The 12,966-nt window shown below is 50.4% G+C and overlaps 1 protein-coding gene across 5 annotated transcripts in view; it reads left to right on the top strand.

The window, feature by feature from the left end:
- MYH7B (myosin heavy chain 7B) overlaps positions 1-12,966 on the top strand; it is a 42,404-nt gene that overhangs the window by 9,966 nt on the left and 19,472 nt on the right. For 2 of the 5 annotated variants that reach the window (XM_045443636.1, XM_045443638.1), the window contains exons 2-8: positions 7,360-7,455; positions 8,343-8,443; positions 9,936-10,042; positions 10,229-10,372; positions 10,807-10,963; positions 11,271-11,298; positions 12,395-12,491. In XM_045443636.1, coding sequence (XP_045299592.1) covers positions 8,353-8,443; positions 9,936-10,042; positions 10,229-10,372; positions 10,807-10,963; positions 11,271-11,298; positions 12,395-12,491 — 624 coding nt within the window. In that variant the 5' untranslated portion in view covers positions 7,360-7,455; positions 8,343-8,352. Of the gene's footprint in view, positions 1-7,359; positions 7,456-8,008; positions 8,028-8,342; positions 8,444-9,935; positions 10,043-10,228; positions 10,373-10,806; positions 10,964-11,270; positions 11,299-12,394; positions 12,492-12,966 lie in introns of those variants that run through there. The other 3 variants (XM_045443637.1, XM_045443639.1, XM_045443640.1) reach the window with 3 other exon arrangements.

The following is a 12,966-nucleotide window of genomic DNA, read 5'->3' as shown; positions in this document are numbered from 1 at the left end:
TCTGGGCTGATGGCTCAGAGCCTGGAGCCTGTTTCCGATTCTGTGTCTCCCTCTCTCTCTGCCCCTCCCCCGTTCATGCTCTGTCTCTCTCTGTCCCAAAAATAAATAAACGTTGAAAAAAAAAAAAATTAAAAAAAAAAAAAGAAAAAAATCAGTCTCCCTCCCTTCCCTAGCCCTCAGCCGCCTATTCCCCTCTCCAGAGGCCACCGCTCTTACCAGCAAAGGTGGTCCCTCCATAGGTAGGCACGTAAATACGTGACTCTTCTATCCCCCCATTTTTGCATGAGCGATAGCACATCCCATCCATTCTTCTGCCCCTTTTTTCACTTAATGATATATGTTGTAAAGAACAGTAATTTACTGAGTCTTTACTCTGGCATGCACTATTGTAACTAAGCACTTCAGATGTTATAACTCATATAGTGTTCATCAGAATCCTGTGTTGTGGTAGGTCTTTTTTACGATTTTCCATTGTTCAGAGGTTAAATAATTTCCCAAGATTTCAGAGCTGGTATTTGGCAGAGCCAGGATTCAATCCCGGGCAGTCTGACTTTAAGGTGTTCTTCATTACTACCCTATTCTGCCTCTCATGCTTGAGCCCTGTCACTACATAGCACCCCCTTACTCTCCCTAAGGGCCAAGGTAAGAAATGTATATTGAGAGACGCCTGGGTGGCTCAGTCAGTTAAGTGTCCAACTTTTGATTTCGGTTCAGGTCATGATCTCACAGTTTTGAGATCTGGCTATGCCTTGGGCGTGCAGCCTATTTAGGATTCTCTTTCTCCCTCTCTCCCTCCCCTGCTCTCACGTGTGCGCACGTGCTCTCTCTTTCTCTCAAAAAAATATATTAAAAAAAATAAATGTACATTGAACACTCACCATGGCCAGGTTCAGGCTGGGATACAGCAGAGAATAAAAAAGATTAGGTCTTTGCCCTCACGGAACTGGCACCCCAGTGTCCACATGTGTCTGTCAACCAAAGCAGGAGGAGGGAAACACACGTCACACACACCCACATGTCCAAGTACAGGCCTGCTGTTTGCACACACTTTTCTCCCTTATCCATTGATCGTTTACTCACACAGCCTCTGAGCTGAAAGGCCTTCTAGCCCAGAGCTATAAGTGGAACATGGAGGTCCACACAGAGATAGATACTTACAAGAGATCACGATGTGGGCCTCGTGATTCTCATCCCCTGCCCCCTAGGATCCATTTCAGCAAGTCTGGTGGGGGGTGTCTATAATCCAGGGCCCAGCCATTGTTTGAAGTTGGGAACAATTGAAGGGCAAGGGAGCTATAGATAGATCCACAGCTGCTGTCACCTGTTCCAGCCTGGGCATTGGGCCCGAGCATTGTCTACATGGGGGCACTCTACCAGTGAGGGCCCACTGGGGGTGGGAGGTTGGCCCAGTCCAGCCCAGCTCTAGAGAGACTGAGTCAGAGGTCAAGACAAAGAAATACAGAGTCTCAGAGGGCAGAGAACGACAGGGTGACAAAGAAGGACCAAGACCCATGAGAGATACAAGAGACTCCCACCTCATTCTAAAAACACAGAGACTGGTTGGGAGTGCGGGCAGAGGCAGAGAGAGAGCTATCTAGACAGTGAGGGCCTAAGGCAAAGATTGAACTCCAGGATACAACAAATCAGAGCCCCAGACCAGAGCCTGTGCTAGGGTCCAGACCACTTCAGTCCAGCATCGAGGTCTTTCTGTCCATCTGTTTATCTCCAGGAGGGTGACACATGCACATTTCTCTCTGGGGCAGCCACACCCCAGATTCTTCTAGGGCAGTCTGAGGTAGGACAGTCAGGAGTGATCCAGGAGGCCCCTGGGGTCTCTGAAAGGGAGAGTTTGTGCTGCTGAGTCTAGTCGTAGATCTAATTCACTATGTGACCTTGGGCAAGGATCCGCTTCTTCTGTGCCTCAGTTTCCTTAGCCGTTCAATGAGAGAGTTGGTTTGCATGATCACTAAAGGTCCTTTTAGCCTCTGATGCCCCTCAGGACGTTCCCCCCCCTCCCCCCACCGTGTGTCTAACTTCCCTCCCTCTTGATGCAGCTGAAGCCACAGTCCCCTCCTTTGTTTGTCCTTTGTGAGGATGGGGGACAGCTGGTCCCCCCGCCCCCCCACCAAGTAACCTTTTACCACATTGAGGCATCTCTCCTCCGGATAAACACCCCTGATGCCTTTTGGCAGCCCTCATCCTATTTTCTGCTCAGGCATCAGAGCCGGGGCCCACTCGGGCTCTCTGCACCTGCCCAGGGCCCCAGGAGGGGGACAAGCCTTGGATGAGCAGGGCCCCCCCACCCACCCACAGGGTGCCAAGGGGAGGGCCCCCCTCTAGGGCCTCACTGCTTTGCTTTTGGACTGTTATGGCAGCCACCTCCTAAGTAAGTCTTCCTGCCACCGGTCTCGCCCCTTCAGTCCATCCTCCACACCAGCTGCCACCGGGATCTTGTGAACACATAAATCTGACCATGCTGTCAAATGTCCTTGCTCAGAGCTCTTTGATGAGAAACATAAAATACAAATGCCTTTGATGGCTCCCCAACTCCTGCAGGAGAACGCTAAACCCTAATCTGGCTTCTGAGGCCGTTCACAGTCTAGTCCCAGCTGCTCCACCTGGCCTCCCTTCCCTGTGTGCCTCCCGTGGCCAAGCCTCCACCTGTGTGACTGCTCTGGCCTTGGAGTTAGGGCTCATGCTCTGTGTCCCCTCTCCTCTGCCTTTGGTGCCCTCCTCTCACCTGGACGACCACAGCCTCCTTGCTGCTCTGCCTGCAGCATTCCAGTCCGTTCTCTGTATGGCAGCCAGGGTGGTCATCATTAAACCTCAGACCACTTACTCTCTTGCCCCGACGGCTTCCCGCTGTACTTTATATAATAGAGTCCAGAGTCCCTTTCAAATCCTACAAGACTCAGTGATCCAGCTCATGCCTACCTATGTAACCCTACCTTAAAAAACTCTCCCCCTAGGGGTGCCTGGGTGGTTCAGTCAGTTAAGCATCCACCTCTTGGTTTTGACTCAGGTCATGATCTCAGTACTCGTAAGTTCAAGCACCAGATCCGGCTCTGTGCTGACAGCATGGAGCCTGCTTGGGATTCTCTGTCTCCCTCTCTGTCTGCCCCTTCCCCGCTCACACACTCTCTCTGTGTCTGTCTCAAAAATAAATAAACATTAAAAATAAAATAAAACTCTCCCCCTGTTCCCGCTCCAGCGGCACTAGCACTGTGATGGCATCAAACTCACCACGCTATTTTCTGCCTCACAGCTTTTGTATTTACTACTACTTTTGCTCAGAATGTTCTTCCTCTGGCTCTTTGTGTGGCTCCTTCTCGTCCCTCAGGTCTCACCTTGAATGTCACCTCTTCAGAGAGCCCTACCTCCTTGACCAACTTGAGTACTGTATACCCAACCCCCATGACCCTCCACCGCGTTACCGTAGTGCCTTTATATCCTGTGTCACGATCTTGAATTACCTTAGAAACTGTATCTGCTTGTTCATTGACTGCCGCTCTATGAGGGAAGGGACCTTGTTGTCATGCCCCTCTCCTTGTCCGTCTGGGTGTCAGACTTGCTCTTGTCCTTCACATCCCTCCATTCTGACATCTCCTGTGGGTGTCTTTCTTTTCCTGGACAGAGAGTATTGGGTTCCCATCCTGGACACAGAATAGAAGGCACCAGATGCATGTTCACCTGAATGAATCTATGTGATCCTCCCAGCTGAGGTAGCATTTTAACAGAGTCCTTCAATGTCTTTATCAAGGATATCCAGGGACTGAGGAGCATTGGTGACAGATGCATTTCCGGTTGGGGCTGGCTCCCAAATCCTGTCTTCTCTGTCTCCCTACCTGCCCTTGCTTTCTCCAATACTCAGCTCCTCCAGTGGCATTTTGGGCTAGAAGAGAAGCCAGAGGTAGTATGTCCCTTTTGGGCTTTGCCCCATCAGCTCATTGCTCATGGGAATCTCCCCCAATAGCCCCAGCTCAGCAGCTGCCTCCAGTTCTGGCTGCTACTAAGCTGTGAGCTCCAGGACCCCACAAAAGTGCTTATCTGAGGCCTTTGATGGAGAGAAATAGGGGACACGGAGGCCATGGTGTCCGGCTTGGCTCCAGCTCCCCATATCCTAAGGCTGCCTGTCTCTATCTTTCACCGCTTTACTCTCTACCCTGGATCCTGCTCCTCCTTCCCAACTCTGTTCCTAGTCAGGCCCAAGGTTCCTTGGCTTTTCTGTGGGGGATGCAAATAGGGGATTTACAGCATTGCTGTCTTTGAGGGTGGCAACAGGCCAGTCTGGGGCCTGGGAGCACTGAGGCCGGAATGCCTCAGGCTGAGCCCTTCCTGACAGTCCTTCCTAGCACTATCAGCATCTTAATTAAGTCCCTTGAAGATCGTGGTTCTTAGAGCGGTTTCTGGAGAGTCTCTGAAGCCCAGGAGGGTGGACACCCCACACTGCACGCCAGGCTGCAGGTGACCCAGCTGCCTTCATGCCAGTCCTCACCATAGCTACCTTCTCCTTTGCTGGTTTCCGTGTGCTTGGGTAGAGAGCTAACCTCAGGAGTGGAATCCTGGAGTCTGGCCCAGGCTCCCTCTGTCCGCATCAGGGCCTCTGTGTCCTCAGCTAAGCAGAGGGTCTGGACGAGATGATTTCCTTTCCAGCCCTGATGCTCCTGATTCCTAATGCCCTGCTGTCTTTAACTGGAATTGGGGAAAAGGGTGGCAGGCAGGGAGAAATAGAAAAGGTACAGGAAAGTACAGAGAACAATTAAGAAACCATTGTACACATTTTGTTATATTTGCCTCAAGTCTTTTGCCCCTAGATTGTAGCACTTCAGGGTTCTAGTGATACCGATTCTAACACGCCAGGATTCGAAACTGAGGTACATATAGTCCTGGCTCTGTACTCATAATGTTGGGAAGAGAAGGGAGGAAGAAAGACTTTGGAGTGTCTACACTGGCTACTCAGTGAGTGGGTTGGTTGGGATGAGAGGGCGGTGGTGAAGAAATGAAGCTTCCGGAGGTTCTAAAATCCTAGAATCCTAGAATCCTAAAGTTGGAACAGATCTCAGAGGTTGCCCAGTCCAAAGCTTCAAGCCCTGTGCAACCTCTGCTTGATTCCTCCTTGCTGTTAGCAGGCTCATTTTCTTCTACGAAGCCTCTTCCATGGCTGACAGGCTCTGAGTATGAAAAGACCCTTTTCTGTGTATGTATCCAAACTCTGCTTCCTTGTAACCACCCCACTGGCCTGCTCTTGAGGACACACAAGTCACACAGGTTTTGTATGCTACAGGACAGCTCTTCATATATTTAAGGTTGGTGCCTTAAGTCTTTGCAGATTGTGGCATTTCGTGCCTCTCTTAGGTGCCTCTTGGGTTTCCCCATCGCTTCATCATTTTTGTCTGTGTGTTCATCTCAGCAGGAAGGTGTGCCCTGTGTAGTAGAAGTGAACTTACAGTTCTAGACCCATTTCTTTTGGTTGGTTTCTCAGCCCCAGGTTTATACACTGAACAGATAATTCTAGAATTCAGACCCACATTATATTTGGTATAGGCTAGGCTCATTAGAGGTTCTAATTCTCCAGGCTAATTCTATTGCTCAGGCCCTAAGAAAGAAGGCCCTGCTTTCTGAGCATCTTTAAACAGCAAGCAGAGTTTTTTCCACCCTCTGGGCTTTCTCTAAATAAGGAGATGAAAACCCTATAATCTTTTTCTTTAATGTTTGTTTGTTTGTTTGTTTGTTTGTTTTTGAGAGAAAGACAGAGTGAGCAGGGGAGGGGCAGAGATGGGGAAGAGCTGTCAGCACAGAGCCTGATATGGGGCTCGAACCCATCAACTGTGAGATCATGACCTGAGCCAAAAGCAAGTCAGATGCTTAGCCGATTGAGCTATCCAGTTGCCCCAAAACCCTGTAATCTTTAAAAAAAATTTTTTTTTGGAGAGAGAAAGGGGGTGCAAATGAGCAAGGGGCAGAGAGAGAGAGAAAGAATGTCAGGAGGGGCAGAGGGAGAGAGGGGGAGAGAGAGAGAGAAATAGGGTTCACCCAAAGTGGTGCTTGTGTTTTACCTGAAGCGGGGCTTGTGCTCACCCAATGTGGGACTTGAACTCATGAACCGTGAGATTGTGACCTGAGCTGAAGTCAGATACTTAAGGACTGAGCCACCCAGGTGCCTAACAAAACCCTATAATCTGAAACTATCTATCAAGTTGGGTTCATGCTCTTACTCAGCACACACTTACTGACTTTCTGCTGTGTGCAGGCATTCTGTAAGGTGCTGGGGATATAGACCAAGCTCTTGCCCATTAGTTGGTGGGGAGGCAGGCCAGAAACGACCTAAGTTCTATGAAGAGAATCAAAACAGAACGATGTCCTCACAAATATAATGTGGAGAAAAAGAAGAAAGGAATACATAATGTAGGATTCCATTCATAGAAATTTTGGAAACTAATCTGTGACATTAGAAGTCAGGATGGTAGGTGAGGGAGTGGTGAATGAAAGAGAGGGGTTGCTGGTAATTTGTTTCTTGAATAGGGTGTGTTTAGTTTGCAGAAACTCAGACTGTATGGCAATATTCACTATATCCCTGATTATAATGGCAAAAAGACTGGGGACAATCTAAGTGTCACCCAAAGGAGAGCTGTATCATTTCATAACTTGGAGAGTATCTATAGGATTAATTCCTAAAAAGGTCTGGGCATTTGTAATTTTAATAGATATTGCCAAATTTGGCCATGCATTTCTAACAAAGTTTTTGTGTAACATACATGCAGTGAAATGGGTACATCTTGAACGTACAGCTCAATTAGTTAACACACTGCTCTTTGCTCAGTACATAGTGTTTCTTGCATTCCAGAGGCTGCTCTTGTGCCTCGTCCATGCATTACTCTCCCTCAGAGGACCACTCTTCTGCTTTTATCAGCTTACCTTGTTTTGAACTATGTATGGTTGAAAATGGGTCTTTGAAGTTATTTCTATATATTTTATAGAATATAGGTATATGCATATTTGGAATTGGTAGCCAGATGGTACAGAGAATTTCTCTGTGTGGGCACAGCCTGACATCTGGCTGGAATCCTGGCTCTGGACCTGTGTAGTTCTATGTGTCCACTGTCTCGAGTTCCAGGGTCCTTTGATTCTCTGACCATAAATTTCTGTGGTGTCACCAGGGCCTGAATGGGGTGATGGACAGGACAGCCTGGAAGTGCCCTGATGTATTCCAAAGCCCATATCAGGCAGACTGAGTGCCAGCACACTGAACCCCTGTTGAGAGTGGGGTGCAGGAGGGGGCTAAGAGTGGGAAGTTGATTTCCTGGGAATCTTGAATGTCTTCCAATTGTTCTAAATTTCCTCCTTTTGCTTTCTTTTCAGCCAAATCATTTCTTTACGTGTATGGTCACAGGTCTAGTTTTCTTCATGTACAATTTCCCTCAGGGGACCCCAAGGAGATGGGGATAGAGGTAGGAGGTAAGAGCATGCAGGTACTGGAGAGGGATATCTTACTCTCTCTGCTTCTCTTTTTGATCTGGTCTCTGCCACTACTTATCTGTGAGATTTGCCAGTGCTTTCTTTTCTCTGGGCCTCAGTTTCCCTGGGTGTATAAAGAGGATTGTGCCAAATAGTCCCAGAAGGCACTCTGTTGTTTCCTCTCACTCAGTCTCCTTGCACTTTGTTTCTGGGGGTGTGAGCCTTTTTCTGGGTGGACCAGACTCCTTGTGACTCAGTTTCTCTCTCTCTGGGCTCCTCAGTCTTCCTGGATCTCTCACGGCTGTGTGCCTGCCCCATCAGTCTCTGAATCCCAACCTCCCTCTCTCTTAGTAAGAGTGTCTCTCTCCGCCTTTGTGATCCCATGACAATGGGAGGTAAAAATAGCCCAGGGGCCGTGCTGGTGGAGATAAAAGGGAATTTGCCTTTTGTGTCCTGTGGCCAGGCTGGGGGGGCTGTGACACGTGGAGATTGCTGACATAGCTCTCCTCTGCTGACCTTGACTGTGGCAATAAAAGGGGTAGCCCAACTCCCAGCCCTCACCGTGTGCTGAGGTGGGTGATCAGGGCTGAGGTTGGAACCACAGGGTGAGGGTACCCATGGGTGGGTACAAGTCTCTCTCTATCTCTGGGAAAGGATGCTCTGGTGTTTGAGTGTGTGTGTGTATGTGTGTTGGGGGCTCACCAGGGAGGCTGAGATGGGGACCCCCGAGGAATCACTGAGGATTAGGCCTTGTGGGTTTTGAATCACACCCCTGTTTGGGGTCCCTGGGTCCCTTAGTTCCTCCGTCACGGCCATCTTCCAGTGCCTGATGCCTTGGATTGCCTTGAACCTCCAAGATTTTTAGTCCCTCATCTTCCACCTCTCAGTGCCACCGCCATGATGGATGTGAGTGAACTTGGGGAGTCTGCCCGCTACCTCCGCCAGGGCTACCAGGATCTGATGAAGGTGCACACTGTCCCGTGGGATGGTAAGTGAAGGCAGAAGGGCACGGCCATGGTATTGCCCTTATGGACGCAGACCAGGAGTGGGGAGGGGTGAAACTGAGCTTGCGGCTGAAGGGGAACTCTGGCTTCAAAGCTTTAGCCCTGGCCCTTTCCCTCAGAGTCTGGGGTCCTTAAGGGTACATTCCCTGAGACTCTGTGTACATCACTGCATGTTTGTGAGCAAGCCTCGGTTTGCTCCTCTGTAAAATGGGACAATATTCCCTGTCTCCCGGAGCGGCAGTCTGTGGCTGGAGCCCGAGGCCTCTGAGATGGGAGTGATTAGTATGCAGGCTGGTGTCCGTAAAACCTGTGCTGGAGTTATTTTTAGTGTTTTCCATAGAGCTAAAGCCAAAGACAGGAATAAAGACTACTATTTATGACCTAGTTTGCTCATAGGACAATAATAACAATAGGCAATGTGTATCAAGTGCTTATTTTGTGCCAGGCCCAGAGTGAATGACTTTCCATGCATCATCTCAATAACCTGGGAGCTGGGGACCAGGGCCAAGGCCAGTTTCATGGGTATGCAACCTCTGCAGTTGCACAGGGCATCACCCTCAGAAGGGCCTTTGTGTTTAACACTCAGCTCTCACCATATTAAAATGTTTAATGATTTAAAAACTTGGTTTTAATGTTTGCTTTTGAGAAAGCGTGTGTGGGTGGGGGAGGGGCAGAGAGCGAGGAAGACACAGAATCAGAAGCAGGCTCCAGGCTCTGAGCTGTCAGCACAGAGCCTGGTGCAGGGTTTTGAGCCCATGGAACAGTGAGATCATGACCTGAGCCAAAGTTGGATGCTTAACCGACTGAGCCACCCAGGGGCCCCAGTGTTTAATGATATTTTAACGGGGGTGCTGCATTGTAATACTGGGGACTGAGAGTTATGTAGCTGGTCCTGAGTAAGGCACTTGGCTAGTAGTGGCAGGACAGGAAACAGAACCTGGTGGTCTGCTGAGTCCATGCCTTTAACCACCATGAGATATGGGCTCCCTGAAGTTGTGGGACCAGCTGACCAGGCAAGAAGGAACACAAGACACAGAATTAGGAGAAGTGGGTTTGAGTCTTCAGCGAAATGGGGGAGGCAGAGCTCCCCTGAGAATTATGTGCCTGATTTTGAGGCCTTCTCCATATGGGACTTCAGGAGATGCCCGTAACATTTTGCCTTTGAGGGAACAGGCCCAGAGGGAATGAGTTTTCCCGAGCTTGCAGGGTAGATATGGCAAAAGCAGGAATCTGAACCCAAGTATGTAATCCAGGGTGGTGAGGGCCTATTACCTCAGTCAGGGAATCCTCTGACAAGGTCCCTACGGACCCTCCCAGCTTTGCCCTTCCTGGATCCTGGGTCTGGAAGGATCTTTGTGTACTTCTGCATCCTGACAGGGGCTCATGGGAGGGGCAGAGGTTTACGGACAAGGCTTGGGAACCCCAGTTCGATGTGCCTCAGCCTTTCTCAAAGCCCCACTCCTCTCCCCCAACCAGGGAGGAAGAGGGTCTGGGTACCTGATGAACAGGATGCCTACGTGGAGGCCGAGATCAAGTCGGAGGCAACTGGGGGCAGAGTCAATGTGGAGACCAAAGACCAGAAGGTTTGGCTCCCCTCTTCCGGGATTATCTCCTCTGCCTCCTCGGGTGCAGCTCGCTGGCGCACTGGATGAAAAAAGGGGTCTGGGAGGGCACCGGCATAAGAGACTGAGGTCAGAGGTCAGTCACCTGCTGCCCGCCTACCACCTCACCCCACGTTAAGGTCTCCTATGATACGGTCTCCCGGACAGATGCTGCTAGTACGCGAAGCAGAGCTGCAGCCCATGAACCCGCCCCGCTTCGACTTGCTGGAGGACATGGCCATGATGACGCACCTCAACGAGGCAGCGGTGCTACACAACCTGCGCCAGCGTTATGCTCGCTGGATGATCTACGTGAGCCACGGGCCAGGCTGGGTTTGGCGGGGGTGGGGCCAAAGAGGTAGGGGCGGGGCTAGGGGAAGCGCTACAGTGCGGTGGGGAGTGGGGGGCGGGGGGTGAGGAGCAAGGAGCAGGGCTAGAGGAGGGACAGCGTGAGGTCTTGTCGCCGTGAAGGCGGGGCCCCGGGCTGGGGCGGGGCTAGAGGAGGTTCGGCTACCAGAGTGTAGGGGCGGAGCTGCAGCTAGACGCTTGGGCTTGGCAATGTGGAGGTGGGGCTACGGGCTGCGGGCCGGAGTAAGGGCTGGGGCGGGTAGGACAGCCACAGAGCATATGGCAGGGCACTTTAAGTGATTCCTTGGGGAATATTGCAAGGGTCACGGTTTCGTGAGGGCTGGGGATTGAGGATGGGAACTTGGCCTTCAATAACCCATTTTATAATCTCTCCTCAGACATACTCGGGCCTCTTCTGTGTCACCATCAACCCCTACAAATGGCTCCCGGTCTACACGGCCTCCGTGGTGGCTGCTTACAAGGGAAAGCGCCGCTCGGAGGCTCCACCCCACATATATGCAGTGGCAGATAATGCCTACAATGACATGCTGCGCAGTAAGAGCCGCCTTGACTCCTCTCCCTCACCTAAGACCTCCACCCCTGCTCCAGGGAGGCCTCTGTAAAGGACCCCTTTCCCTCCACTTGCACTGCTTTCCTTTTGATGCTGCTGGACACTCTAGCGTAGCATTCTGTCTCTCGAAGTGGGAGCCGATCACTGGATGATCCCACCTCGTCCTTCCCATTTCTGGCCCTGGGTGGTGGAGGGGTTGCCCCAGTGCCACAGATACCCAAAGTGTTCTACTCCTGACTGACTGGTTTCTCACCTTGGCTAACTTACCTATCTCTTCCCCCTTTCCTCCAGACCGAGAGAACCAGTCCATGCTGATCACGTGAGTGTGGGGCTCTGGGGGTGTGGTGGGAAATGCTGGCCACCTGGAAGGAGGGGAGTGGAACTAAAATCATTTCCCAGAGTTGAGTCCAAAGTGCTTAGGGTAGGGCTTTTACCACCTGGATCTGGTATCCTTCTAAAGCTAAATTAGAGCATTTTCTCTGCCCCTATTCTGGGCAGATGCATTATGGGGTGGTGGACAGGGAAGGGATACCCAAACACCAGAGTGATCACCAGCCCTGATACTCCCTCTCCCCAGGGCCTGGAATCTTCTCCCACCTTAATCTTTGGGGAATTATGATTCTGGCTCAAGGGGAGGGAGGAGATTACTTTCCCTTTCTTTCTTACAGTCTCCTTATTTCTGAATCTTATTTTGATGTTTCATTTGCCCCCCTGGGAAAGTGGTAGAGTTCATGTCCAAGTTCATGTCCAGCCAAGCCAATATGGACATTGTGTATGAGTGTGTGTGTGTGTGTGTGTGTGTGTGTGTGTGAGTGTGAGTGAGTGCAGCCTGGTGGTTAAAAGCAAGACCTTTAAAACCAGAAGGACCTCGGTTCAAGTTCTTACATATCCACTTTCTGCTGGTACCCTTGGGCCCCTGAGTCTCATCAACAAAGGCGGAACAATCCTACTTACTTATCGTACAGAGCTTTAAGGAGTTAGTGAGTTAACGTATGTGCCTGGCACACACCAGGACATTTATGTGACTTCCCTGAGTCCCATTTCCTTACCCCTAAAATGGGGGTGATAGTAGTGCTTGCTTTACAGGGTTTCTAAGGCTTAAATGAGCCAATATAGGTAAAGCACTTGGCCTGGTATCTGGCATGAAATTAGTGCTCAGTAGACAGTGACATCATCATATGTGTTCTCATCTCACAGGGATGTTCTATGCTGGCTTGCTTTTACATAACCCAGCACCTCTGAGGGTTGATCTCTTCTGGAGAGTGTTGGGTTGGGGGTCCTGAGTTGGGAGCTGGGTGTGGGGCGGGGGGGGGGGGGGAGACAGAGTAGCCTTGCTTGAGGGGTGGGGTGTTGGGGGATGGGAGGAATTAGGGTGACCAGATGGGCTTTGGTGACTCATGTTTGTATCGTCTAAGCGGAGAGTCGGGGGCCGGTAAGACGGTTAACACCAAGAGGGTCATTCAGTACTTTGCCATCGTCGCTGCCCTGGGAGATGGGCCGGGCAAGAAGGCCGTAAGACTCGCCCATGCGGGCTCTGCTCCCCACTGCTTCTCACTGTTTTTCTTTTCTTTCTCTTCTTCTTCTTCTCCTTCTTCTTTTTTTTTTTTTTTAAATTCCTTTTAAAAAAGTTGATTCCCCAGAGCCTCTAGCCCTGCCTGAGCCTCCCACCCTGGTGGCGGACTCTGGCCTGAGCAAGGCTTGACCAAGAGAAAGGCTGTGACTGCTCTTCCACATCGTGTGACCCAATTCTGGGCCTGCCTCAGCGTTCCTATCTGTAACACACAGGGGTGGGACCACAGCTATTCCTAAACGCTTTATATAATTTCCCTTTCCGTCATGACCTTCATATCTTGAAAAAGTTTACCAAACAGGCTTTTACTATGAAGTGATTTTTTTTCTTGGTTTTTGTGCAGCAAAGACATCATTACCTGCTGTCAATCAAAAAGCAGGCTTATATGGAGTTTAACCAGAGCCAACAGCATTTGGC

The sequence above is a fragment of the Leopardus geoffroyi genome, chromosome A3 (genome assembly GCF_018350155.1).
Source record: "Leopardus geoffroyi isolate Oge1 chromosome A3, O.geoffroyi_Oge1_pat1.0, whole genome shotgun sequence".
Lineage (NCBI taxonomy): Eukaryota > Metazoa > Chordata > Mammalia > Carnivora > Felidae > Leopardus > Leopardus geoffroyi.
The sequence above is the reverse complement of the archived record's forward strand: the minus strand, read 5'-3'. Positions and strand labels throughout refer to the sequence as shown.